At 46.4% G+C, this 13,328-nt stretch overlaps 1 protein-coding gene across 1 annotated transcript; it reads left to right on the top strand.

Annotated features, from left to right (window-relative positions):
- The first annotated feature begins 232 nt into the window (after positions 1-232).
- On the top strand, positions 233-12,999 carry YBX1 (Y-box binding protein 1). The gene is made up of 8 exons (XM_028740405.2): positions 233-687; positions 3,298-3,361; positions 6,832-6,865; positions 9,466-9,555; positions 9,730-10,032; positions 10,479-10,561; positions 10,662-10,927; positions 12,625-12,999. The coding sequence occupies exons 1-7, from the start codon at positions 423-425 to the stop codon at positions 10,894-10,896; spliced, it is 1,074 nt and encodes a 357-aa protein (XP_028596238.1). The 5' UTR covers positions 233-422; the 3' UTR covers positions 10,897-10,927; positions 12,625-12,999.
- The last annotated feature ends 329 nt before the right edge of the window (positions 13,000-13,328 follow it).

Below are 13,328 nucleotides of genomic sequence, written 5' to 3' on the forward strand. Positions count from 1 at the left end.
CTATCTACTCTTTTCTCAGAGGAGGAGGGAGGAAAAGAGGACTGGAGCTCAGCCAATGGCCGCGCGCAGCTTCTGACAGACGGGCTCCCGAGGCCAATGTAATAGGCCCGAACGTTCAGGCGCGCCTCGACACCCCAATCGCTAGGCGCGGCAACTGACTGACGGAATCCGGCGCCCAATAGGCGCCGCACGGTGGGCGGCGCCTGCGGGGTGGCTAGCGAGTGCGCGCCGCCATTGTGGCCAGTTCGATCGGTATCGGGAGCGGAGAGCGGAGCCCAGCAAGCCCGGAGCAAGGGAGCAGCCCCCCCCCCGCCAACGGCCGGCCCCCGAGTCACCATCAACACCGCGCGGGAGGCGGCGCTGCTGCAGCTGCTGCGAAAGCCAGTCACCACCACCGTCCGCCGACAGACACCGGCGCCGCCATGAGCAGCGAGGCCGAGACCCAGTCGCCCACCGCCGCAGCCGCCACAGCCACAGCCGCCCCTCTACCAGCGGCGGCGGCGCCTGCGGCGGCCCCCCTGGCGGCGCCCGCACCCCCGTCCCCCACAACCGCCATCGTCGTCGCCCCGGACGCCAAGCCCGGGAACGGCGGCGGCAGCGGAGGAGGCGGTGGCGGCGGCAACGGATCCAACGGCGGCGGCCTGGGCTCGGCGGCGCCCCCCGCCGGCGGGGACAAGAAGGTCATCGGTGAGGCTGGGGGCTCGGAAAAAAAGAGGGAGGGAAGGAGCGTGTGAGGGACGACGGGCGGGGGAAAGAGGGAGCGAAAGAGGAGGGGAGGGTGGGCGGGGCCTGCGGGCGCGCGCGCGCGTGTGCTAACGGGGGCGCGGCTGAGCCACTGACAGACTGGGCTAGCTCCGTGGGCTTCTGTCCCCCTTCCTCTCCCGCGCGCGCTTTTTATCCCCTACTCTCCCCCCTCCCGACTCCTCACTCACGTTCCATTTCCCGCCTCGATGATTGGCTGAGGGTGGGCTGGTTGCTCGCGCTCGTGCCTTTCCTTGTCTCCGCCTCCGTTCCGTTCTCCCCTCCTGGATTGGCTGGCCGCGTTGAGGCTTTTTATTCCTCCCCTAGTTCCTCATATTCTAATAAGACTCCCCCCTCCTCCCTTCAGGTCCGAGCGCGTGCCCCGGCCGTTGAGGCGCCTTGCCTCGCGCTCCCTCTCCTTAGCGCGCCTGCGCGGAAAGAATGTTGGTGGGGAAAGGGAAGGCAAGCGGCTCGTGCGTGCGTGTGGGAGGGGGCGTGGCCGAGAAGACGGCGCAAGATGTCCGCCACGCGCGCAGCCTTTGTGTGATTGCAATGGGGGAGCCCCCCCTCCCTGCTCTCCATTAATCCCGGTTATTGATGCTATGAGCCGCAGATTGTTCTCTGAGCAGTAGCTGTGATGTTTCATGTAGTTGAATTTTGGGTACATTTTAATACCATGCTCTTGGGCCAAAAAGACTTCCAGAGCTGCTTACATACAATCAAATCAAGGCAGTCCCTGCCCCGCAGGCTTACAGTTTTTTAAAAAAATGATACACAAGGGAAGGGGGGGGAATCTAAATTTAGGCACCAGTACCGGGGCAGGAGGTGTTTGAGGAAGCTGGGCCTCCAGCAAAGCTAGTGGAATGAGCCCTGCTTCCTGTTCTTCCCACTGGGGCAGCCTAATGGAATGGCTGCCCCTAGGTGACAGTTGAGGGGAGAGGAGGCATGGTGCCACAGGCCTGTCACGGCAGAGCTGATTGAGTGAACTCTGCTTCTCAGTTTCCCCACTGCTGGAATGGTTACCACCGTGTGACAGCTGAGGGGAGAGTGTGTGTGCTTGTGTATATAACTAATTGATAGTTTATTACTGCAAGTTTTGATTAAATTTGCTTGTTTTATTTACTGGAGTGCCAGTTTTAATATTTAAAAAAATTACCTTAATCAGGGATGGGGAGTAGATTCAGGTTGAGGGTTATAGGGCTATAGTAAGCTGCCTCTTCCCATGACTTTTGGGTCATGCAGTTCAGAATGGACTACACTGACTGGAAGCAGGTCTCCAGGGTTTGGGGCAGTAGATGTTCCCAGCCTCACCTGGAGATGCTGGAGTTTGAACATGAGACCTTCCAGCTTCAAAAGGTGTGTTTTGCCATTAAAGTGTGAGTAGGAAGAACTGCCTTACACTGAATTACACTGAGCTCAATATTAATCTGCTGACTGATAGCAGCTCTGCCTGGTTTCAGAATGGAGACTTTTTCTGCCCTAGCTGTAGATGCTTGAGATCAATTATTTGACCTTTTGCATGCTAAAGTATGTGCTCAGCTACATCCATCTTTTTACAAAAAAACCACCAATGACAGTAGCATTTCCCATGCCACTGTCCATTAGCAGGTTGTCATCTTTTGAGTCTCCCCTTCCCCTTTATTTGTCCATTTTTAAATAGCCATTTGGTGTGCGGGTGAATCATGCTCCTTTCCTTGTGAAAAGCTGCATCTGTTTTCCACATATCAAATGGCTTTTCAGTGCACAAGAGCAGGCCAGGCTCTGCTTTGCTGCTGTTATTTTTGGGGGCTAGTTGGCAAATTGACAGAAATGTGCACATGATTTGATTGCTCATCCCTTGATTCAGGACTTTGGGATGTCACAAGGCCCATTGGAGTCAGTTTTGAAGTTTCATTCCTGCAACTTAAAGCCTTTAAAAAAACTGTTAAAGTTTGTTTAAATTATATATATCTTTTTTTAAAAAAATCTGAAAGCTGCAGTCATACATCTACCTTATTGAATGGGTATAGTATAGTGAATGTATAGGAACGGGCTGCATGTTTTGTGAAGTTCTTTTAATATTGACGGTGTCTTATCTTCATTTCCTTTCATGTTTTCAAATAGATTGAAATACATCATATTTTAATTATAAATTCTATATTTTAATTATAAATTTGTTTTTAATTATAAACGCACATATATAGTGTGTGTACACACACACATATGTAATTGCACTATATGTGTGTGCAAATGCAGTACAGTACAAAATTATCTCAATAAAGATCCCTTATTGCAGGTGAGAGGGTTGAGGGTACCTTGCCTGAGGCCACAAAACTGAACTCATGGCTAAGGCAACAAGCTTCTTTACTCATGTGTGACCCATGGCATCAGGAAAGTTCACCTTTTGGTACATGAGAGCAGCAGCCATGATGCTGCAGTCCAGTGATAAACATCTATATGTGGCTCAGACCTTTTTGAATGGCCCCTCATAGTGTCTGTGTGTGTGAGAGAGAGAGGGGGGGGAGCAGGGGGAGCATACATCTTAACTTGCAGTCACTCTTTCTTTCTTTTTTGTAGCAACGAAGGTTTTGGGGACAGTGAAATGGTTCAACGTAAGGAACGGCTATGGCTTCATCAACAGGTGAGAAGGGGCTGGATGTGATCATTTTTTGAAAGCTGATTTAGGCTAGTGAAATGTGCCTTTTCACTCTAAAGCTGTCCTCTGAGTATCAAGCTAGATCAGGCTTTCCCAGCTTGATGCCCTCCAGCTGTTTGGATTAAAACTCATATCATGGCACCATGCTGGCTGGGGTTGATGAGATTTGTAGTTCAAAAGCAGATGGCTGAAGGCTGAGCTAGATTTGTGCACAGGACTTAATGATACCGATTCCACTCTGCTTCAGCTTCTTTGCTGTACATCTCAGTGGATTGGTTTAGTACAGTCCCTGACCTGGTCCTGTTGGCGAGGGATGATGGGGAGTTGTAGTCCAAAAACAGCCAGAGGGCCAAGTTTGGCCACCACTGGTTTAGTATCTGTATGTGCAGATGTTTACTCACAGATGGCTTCCTTAATATGGTACCTTGGCAGTTCTTCGTAACTTCTGTTCTTCCAACATGTAAATTAGAGGAAGACGGGGCATAATAAATCAAATGTGAGCCAAGAAGTATAAAAAGGGAGGTGAACTATGAGAAAGAGCAGTTGAGACAGCAGAACTTCTAGAGAGTGCTAGAACTAAACTGAGCATGACTCAACAAGCATACTGTAACAGAGACAGCCAGATTTAGGAAATGATTATACTTGACTGAAGGCTAGTAAAATACCATGTGGTGGTTTTGTTCATTTTGGGGTCCCTCAGTCTCAATAAGGAAATCAGAAATGAGAGTGAAAGGCAAGTCCAAAGATCTATAAAGGCTGGTGAGGACTGTCCACAGTGATAATAGTCATACGGTTCCTGCTCATTGGCCAAAGGAGCACACAGCAAACCAAATCCCCTGGTCATACAGGGTAGTTGATTTTTATCTACAGATGTTCTTACAGAGTGTGTGTATAACATACACACTTAAAATAAAGTGCTGCTAGCTGTCTGCCTTGGGTTGGGTCTACCTTGGGTTGTTTTTCAAACCAGGTTTGAGTAAACTATGTTAATTAGATTCCTGGTCATTATGCCTAACCCAGAGAAATGCCCCAGGGGCTTCTCTAAAGTACATGGCAAATGAAAAGCATATAGGTAATTAAAAAACAATAAAAAGCTTAAATGGTTCCTCCACCTCTGCCATACATGTACCTTCTGGCAGATTGTCCATGTAGGTGCCCTGCTGCATTGCCTGCCATATGTAGATCTGTCTTGTGAATGGCATTGATCTATATTAAGGCCTTAGATTAGTGTGACTTCAGTTTATATGGAATTCGATTAGTTTTCCTCTTGCTTTTTCTTATGCCATGGCTGCAATTAAGTGCAAAGGCAGGGCGGCTGTTGCTGCCTCTTTGGGGACATTTCTCCACATCACTACAGCTGGCAGCACTTTTTGTAGTGTTTCAATAGCAGTCATGTATGAACCAGTGGTTATTCTAGTATGTTTGGCCTCTATACAGGTGGGTCTGGTTTACCTCAGGCCAATCAGTTGAGGGTCTTAGTAGGCAGGACTGAAATGGGCCTTGGTAGATATTGAGATAGGCTCCATCAGTCATGTACTTCTGAATATGACTTGGCAGGGCCGTGATATTACATGTGCAGTGTGGCAAAAGGGGCCATGCACAGGTCTTAAAGGCGCTATGAGTTATTTCAGGAAATGGCAGTTGAAATGAGACAGCTCCTGGTTGATGGGCCAAACCAAATGAGTGCTCACTAATGGTTCCTCATTATCCTGTAAAAAGTGGGGTGCCACAGGGTTCTGTCCTGGGACTAGTATTGCTCAACATCTTTATAAACAATATGGATAAAGATATCGAGGGGGTGCTCATCAAATTTGCAGATGACACCAAACTGGGAAGGGTAGCTAATACTGCAGAAGATAGAATCAGGGTTATCAGATTGGAAAACTGGGCAAAAACTAAAAAATGATTTTCAGTAGGGACTAATGTAATGTTCTGCACTTGGGAAGGAATAACTAGGTGCACAAATATACGATGGGGGTCTCCTGGCTTTCCAACAGTGTTTTATTATATTTTTTATAATAGTAATAATAATTTATTATTTATACCCAGCCACTTATGTAAAGGATCTAGGGGTCTTAACATGAATCAGCAATGTGATGCAGCAGCAAAAAAGGGGGGGGGGCTGGTTCTTTTCTAGGCTGCATCAGTAGATGCCCACTGTCCAGATCAAGGGAAGTCCTAGTACTGCTCTATTCTGCCTTGGTCATACCACACCTGGAATACTATGTCCAGTTCTAGGTACTGTAATTTAATAAGGATATTGACAAGCTGCAACATATATGGAGTAGGGCAACTGAGATGGTCCAGGGTCTAGAAACAAAGCCTTATGGGGAATAGTTGAGGGAGTTGGGTGCGTTTACCAGGCTAAAGAGAGGAGTTATAGCAATCTTCAAATTTCTAAGGGGCTGTCACATGGAAAATGGAGCAGGCTCGTTTCCTTCTGCTCCAGAGGGTAGGATTGGAAACAATGGGTTCAAGTTACAAGAAAGGAGTTTCCAACTAAACATTAGGAAGAGTTGTTTGACAATGGAACAGACTTCCTCAAAAGGTGGTGGACTTTCCTTCATTGGATGTTTTTAAGCATCTGTCAAGGATGTTAAAGTTGTGATTCCCCATTGCAGGTAGTTGGACTACAGGATCATTGGTGTCCCTTCCAACTCTACAATTCTGTAATTCTATGAATTAATGTTGGCATGTAATTTCCTTGTGTAGTTGATACACCTGATCAGAAATCACTCTCTGTACAAAGTCATTGTATTTATCCACATCACGCTTGAAAATCTTTGTCCTACTTGTAGCCCCACCCGTGTCCAGTCATAAACTCCACCTAGTTCATTCTGCTGTTGCAATACAGTGTGGTAGGAAAGTCTTCTGGCAGTGACTGTGTTTACATCCTGTAATCCCTCCTGTACAGCTCTGTGACTGCAGGATAGGGGAAGGGTTGATGACTATACTTGGTGCTTTGAGACATGTAGAAACCCTACCTGCTTTTATTTGTTCTTTTTTAATCTCTACTGAGAAAGTAGAATAATCCCTATTTAGGAAGTAAAAATATAATAGAATAATAAGGCATATATTGGAATATTCCTTTAATGTTTGTGTTCCAGTGTGAGAGTGTTTGTAAATCAAATATTAATGAAAACGTTTCTGCAGGAAAGGTCTGTCATTTGTCTAAAAAGGCATTTTGGCAAACTTTCAACTTACACCTGCTTGATCATTGTAGCCAGAATTGCAAGAGTCCGCAAAAAGAAATACGAAACTTCCAAGTTAATACACTCCCAGTATTTTTAGCACAAGAAAGTGATGGGTGTGGAGTGAGGAGTGATATGTGTTGTTCCTTGGCAGTCCCCCAATGCTACAGGCTGGCCTCCGTCCAAAATTGAGTGCCACTCCTTCCTGGAAAATGCTGGGTTTTTGTGTCATGTTTTCTGAATATGAAACTCCTTGTTTTACAGGAATGACACCAAGGAAGATGTGTTTGTCCACCAGGTGAGGCTGTTTCCTTGTATAACAAGATATGCTGGATTTTGATGAAATGATACACTTTGTGCATTAGCTGAAAGGGGTGGAAAAGTATCAGTTCTGTTGCTCTTGGGAGAAGTCAGTGTTGCCTCAGAACTGTAGTTATGAAGTGTGGAATTCTTTATAGGGGAAACCAGTTGACATAAGGTAGCCAAAACCCAATCTTAAGAGCCCATGAATGCTCAACACACTGTGCCTGTTTGCCTACCTGGCATCTCATGGCCCTTCTCTCTTCATTGTGGTGTTCTTCCCTCTGTTCTTTGCCTGCAGTGCCTAAGTGGTCAGGACTTCCCTGCAGCCCACCTATGTCCTGCTTGTCCTCGGTTGGTCTTTATCCCTTTGCTACCTTACCTTTGCTTTTGCGTCCCACAAGGTCCACAATGGCTTATGCCTACTTTTCGTTCTGTCTAATTGGGTTATTAGGTACTGTTAAGGTTTTTTTAAAAAAAAATAGCGAAAGTATTCTTGTTCTTATCATCTATCCTTGCACTCACAGGCCTTTGGGGACTTCATATTGGTTGGGTGCCAACCTTTTTGGGGACGCCTGCTTTTTCCTGTACACCAATGGCTGTCATTTATATGACCTGGTCTCCACTTGAAAAATTAATGGTGCTGCTTGGGTGCCTCTGCCAGACACATTGGGAAGAATTCAGTGTAGCACTGCAGCAGCTGTTCTGTTCAGCCAATGCTTTTCAGTTTGCCAGATGGAACAATCCCCTTCTCCTCCTGGTCTTCTCAGGACCAGTTAGCTGAATCCTTCTCCTTAAGCATACTTTTCTCTGTAAACAAAGAACCAGGATGATAATTTGTCAAATATGAATATTTTTCTGGGGGTGGGGCAAAGCAGAGTGATAAAAGAGAAGGAAACATTGCCCACTGCACAAGTTTCCTCTAGCTCAGGGGTCGGCAAGGTTTATCTTGTCTGGGCCGGATCAGTCCCGTGGAGATCCCTCCGTGGGCCAGATTACATGAGCGTGCTTGCGCGCAGTTGTTAACACATGATTTTTGGTGTCTGTGCAGACATGATTTTCGGCATCTGTGCATGCACAGACGCGATTTCCTGCCCATGGGCCTTAGGTTGGTGACCCCTGCTCTATCTGCAGTAGCAAGTGTGAGGCCATCCATTGTTCAGCAGAGAGCCACCCTCCCAGCTTTGAAGCTGGGCAGAGATTGCCCCACTGCTTTTATGGCTCTCCCCACGCAGAGGAAGGCTGTGGGTTCCAAATCAGCAAAGCCCCAGCAAACACCAGCGTTTCCTGCTATGAAGCAGGAATGTTTGGTGGGGGGAGAGTTAGAGCTAGCTGCTGAAAGGCGCTCAGGGTGCCTTCATGTCTTCCTTGCCAAACTTTTTCATTGGAAAGACCAGCAGTCAGGGGACTGTCATCACTGCTGGAGGTGCACAGAGCCCTTCCAATAGCAGCAGCCAATCAATTGCTTTCCCTACTGGCCTTTCCCTCAGAAAAGCCCGGGAGGAACATTTTGAACTTGATAAGAGTGGCTGGGGAGCAGTAACTAATTTTTGGCTTTGATTCAGTTGTTAAATTAATATGATTTAGTGCTCAGTTTTCGTTCAGGAGGAGTGGATGGAGCTAAAGACAAATGTCTTATTCTCAATTCAAGGACTCTTAATTCAGTTTCAAAAAGTATGTATCATTCTCTGGTGTCTGATTAAGGAAGGTCCTCCTGCATTGCAGGGGGTTGGACTTGATGACCCTTGGGGTCCCTTCCAGCTATATGATTCTGTGATTCTTTGATTTCTATTTGGGATAAATTTCCCTTCCCTGGGTTGTCTGATGGCTTCCTTGCTGGGAGGCCTAAATGGATGAAAGCCCTATGAGAAACAACTTCTTCTTTCCCCTGGTGTAGTTCTGTTTCTTAAGAATTGGGCATTAGGGTTGTTAGTTGCAAATGGGGTTAGTGGTGCTTGCTTATTCAGAAGCAGGGTACCAGGAATATGTTGTCAGCACTATTTAACTTTGCTCCTAGTGCAGCTGTTACTATTGACACTGAAAAGTGTTTGGTAAGCAAAACTATGAAGGTCAGTTTAATAGAGTGTGATCACATGAGTGGCTGAGAATTAAAGCTTCTGCCACTCAAAAAGACAGAATTTGTTCTATTAGTTAGAGAAAGACTAGCTCATGACACTCATGTGCGTTTTTACACTGATTGCCCTGAATTACATGGACTTCTGGAAGGAAACACCAGTTAATTTTTTTTCTTGTTAATGTCTTTGGGATAGAAAGTTAGGGCTAGAAGGGACGTAGTAAATCAGAATGTACTTCCTATGCATCTCTGGCATGACTGCAAAGTCTTTGTGGCACATAGTTACTCCCAAGGTTACCCTGGAGAGGTTGCTGGGAGGGGACCTACCACACATTTGATGGCTCCTTCTATATGTTCAATCTTGCAGCATATACATCCGCTGTTGGTCTTTCATGGGTATTTCACTAATCTAGAAAACTTGCACTTTTAAAATTTATTATTTATTAAATTTGTGAACCACCCATAGATCTCAGGGCAGTTCACAACATGTCTACAAGTCTAAATCTGAAATGTTTTTTCATCAGACTGCTATAAAGAAGAATAACCCCAGGAAGTACCTTCGCAGTGTAGGAGATGGAGAGACTGTGGAGTTTGATGTGGTTGAAGGAGAAAAGGTGAGGTGACTGTCCTGGACTGACTCTGGGGCTTTCCTTCTCTTTGGATCTCAGCTGCTGCGCAAGTGAAGGCCAGCAGCTTCCTTCTGTCTGGGGTGCAGCAGGGAGGTTTCTCTGTGCTTGTGCTGGCGCAGCTGACACTTGCTCATGTTGTCTCTTGATGGCTATTTTTAGGGAGCAGAGGCAGCCAACGTTACAGGTCCTGGTGGCGTTCCAGTGCAAGGCAGTAAATATGCAGCAGACCGTAACCAGTACAGACGATATCCACGGCGTCGAGGTCCTCCACGCAACTACCAGCAAAATTACCAAAACAGTGAGAGTGGGGAAAAGAACGAGGGGTCAGAGAGCCTCCCGGAAGGCCAATCCCAACAGCGCCGCCCCTACCGCAGGAGGCGGTATCCACCTTACTACATGCGTCGGCCCTACGGCCGGCGGCCACAGTATTCCAATGCTCCTGTGCAAGGCGAGATAGTGGAGGTAAGTTTTACTAACGAATATTTCTTGTGAGCCAGGTTTGAAAACATGAAGCTCTAGCCTGAATAATGGGATTCCTTGCCAGTAGTGAACATACCCAGGCCCAGAAGCCAGTAGACCTGCCTTTTGTGCACTGGCCTGTTTGAAATTCAGGTGGTCTCTGTATTCTTAAGTTATACCTGCCAAACCAGCAGGTAACACTGTGCTTCTTGCAAGTCGCAACATTTTGGCATTTTTCTTTCCTCCCAGTGAAGCCAAGTATTACAGCTTTATTTCTATTAAACTGAGTTGACCCTAAAAAAAATAAAAATCAGTTTAATCTTGGTGTGAGTCAAATTCAGAATTTGTTACATATTAAAATGAATTACTTTTTTACTGCAGTTTGCCTAGGGCGGGATTTTTCCTAAATGCAAACCACAATCCATTTTATCACCTCTTCCATCTTCCAGGGTGCTGACAACCAGGGTGCAGGAGAACAAGGCAGACCTGTCAGACAGAACGTGTATCGGGGTTACAGACCACGCTATCGCAGGTGAGTTCCCTCAGAGAGCAGGTCCCGCCCTCTGGCGCTTTAAATGCTTTTGCCCCTAGAAGTGGGAGTAAGATGCTCACAGCTTTGCTGCACTTTTCAGGGGTCCTCCTCGCCAACGACAGCCCAGGGAGGAAGGCAATGAAGAAGACAAAGAGAACCAGGGTGATGAGGCCCAGGGTCAGCAGCCACCTCAACGTCGGTATCGCCGTAACTTCAATTACCGACGCAGACGCCCAGAAAACCCTAAACCACAAGATGGCAAAGAGACAAAGGCAGCCGAACCATCAGCTGAGAACACGTCCGCTCCCGAGGCCGAGCAGGGCGGGGCTGAGTAAACGCCGGCTTACCATCTCTACCATCATCCGGGTACGTGGGCTGCAATTCCCACCAGGAGAGAGGGGAAAATGGGTCCAGAGCCCTGTTTAGTAGGCAGCTGGCAGGAATGTTGAAGTTGCCCTTAGATAGGTGCTTGAATCCTGCTTAAATGAATTGGAAGTGGTGATAAAAACACAATGCAGCTCATAAGTAAGCCCTTAGGACCAACCACAGTACAGTGGTGCCTCGCAAGACGAAAAGAATCCGTTCCGCGATTCTCTTCGTCTAGCGGTTTCGTCTTGCGAAGCAACCCCATTAGCGGCTAAGAGGATTAGCGCGTTTAGCGGCTTAGCGGCTTATTAAAGGATTAGCGGCTAAGCTGCTAAAAGGCTATTAGTGGCTTAGCAGCTTAGGAAAAGGGGGGAGCGGGGGGGGGGAATGGCGAGACTCGCAAGACGTTTTCGTCTTGTGAAGCAAGCCCATAGGGAAATTCGTCTTGCGAAGCACATCGCAAACGGAAAACCCTTTCGTCTAGCGGGTTTTTCGTCTTGCGGGGCACCACTGTACACAAAGGTGTAAATGAGATTTTGAATTCATTGGGTAGTAAGCAAAACAAAAAGGGGCTTGGGGTGGTAGTGATCCCCCAGCTGTTTTAAGATGCCATGTGAAAGGAGTCCAATGCAGTCTAAATTGTGAATATCTGAGTTGGTCTTTTAGAAACCTTGGTCAAGCAGAGGTTAAGTGAATAGCCCAGAAGGGGGCTCACTGCACTGTGAAGACTAGAAGAGCTGTGTGTACGGTCAGGCAAAGTCGTAATTTTTGCCTACAACATGTAGAACAGTTTTCACCTTGACAGGTAGATGTTCATTGTCACTTTGGGTGAAATTGGGAAGGGTGAGAGACCACAGAAAGGACGTCCTACAGCTGATATGAAGTGTTTTGAACTGGCAAGGCCAAGCAGTAACCTTCTGTGGTACTCACAACAGGAGACAGTTGCAGGCCTTCCCTCTAGTTTTCTAGAGGTCAAACATGGAAAGACAAAATTTATGGGAAATCAGCCAGAAACTCTTGGGGGCACTACCATTGGACAGCTTGTGGTCTTTTTAGGAAGGCTTACAAGATAATCCTTACACAAGCCCTTTGAAATAAATGTTTGGAAGTTCATCCCAAAGGCTTTAACAGGATTTCCTTCAAGCAACTTTCTTGAGTTCATGTTTAGATGGTACTGAGTCTCAATGAGGCTTCCAAGAAGCAGTCAGTAGTGGGTTAAGATTCCTGAATCCTGGCCCTTGGAGAGCTGCCAAACCACATGTCCTGTCTGAGGCTGAATCACAGCCCTAGTTTCTGTCTCTCCACAGTTAAGGGCAGTAACTTGAGTCTGGATTGAACCACTATAGCCTTCAAGTGGTGAATGGCATGATTGCATTCTTCGCCAGTTAGAACAGAAATCCTGCACATAGAAAAGTAGCCTGGCAAGATGGATAGGTTAGAACTGTGTTCCCAGGCAGTCTCCTTTTATATATGCACAAGGAGCACTTCAGTGCTGGAGGAGCATACCACCCTGTAAGTTCCCCATTGTAGTCCAAAGAGTGTTATGCATGATGCCTAGGTTTGGTTGTGCAGCCGAGATGTTGCACTATGTGGTGGTGGTGTGTAAGTGGAGCCCAGAGGCCATCTGTGGACCTACTCTTGTGGGGTTTGGGTTTTACCCAGTATGGTAAGGCGACTTCTTGTTTTTCTCTTTACAGTTTAGTCATCAAAGAAGAGAGAATATGAAATTTTAAAGAGAATATGAAATTCCAGCAATAAGAAATGAGCAGAAGAATTGGAACTGAAGACCTTAAGTGCTTGCTTTTTGCTGTTGACCAGATAACTCGAACTCTCTGCATTATCTATGCAGCATGGGATTTTTATTATTTTTACCTAAAGTGGTCTCCTTTTTGGAGCGACAAACATGTTTTTTAAAGGCCTGTTTTTTCTCAATACACCTTTAAAGGTTTTTAAATTGTTTCATATCTGGTCAGTTCGGATTTTTAAGAACCTCATTTTTAATTTGTATGAAATATACACCTGATTTTTTCAAGTCAAACTGCAAGCATCTCTTAATAAAGGTCTTAAGAATTGCCTGGTGTGGTGTGTTTATAATTTAACTGATCCTCCCCACCCTCTCCACATAAATCGTTTCAGAAGCTCAGAGGAGGACATGTTTTCTCAAAACCCCAGACATTAATGTGTTGTGAGTCTGATGTACACATAGTGCCGAAATTAAACCACCTGGAATAAAGGACTAGTTGGGTATTAATACAAAAGGCTCTGAAAAATGGGGGGGGGGGGGGTTGGAACCTGCCATCACAAATCAGAACACAGATAAATGGGGCCAAATTAACAAGGAATTTGAGATGTTGGGGCTTTTGGGACATACTTATACCAGGCCTTTTCAATTCTTGAAGTC

This window comes from Podarcis muralis, chromosome 7 (assembly GCF_964188315.1).
Source record: "Podarcis muralis chromosome 7, rPodMur119.hap1.1, whole genome shotgun sequence".
NCBI lineage: Eukaryota > Metazoa > Chordata > Lepidosauria > Squamata > Lacertidae > Podarcis > Podarcis muralis.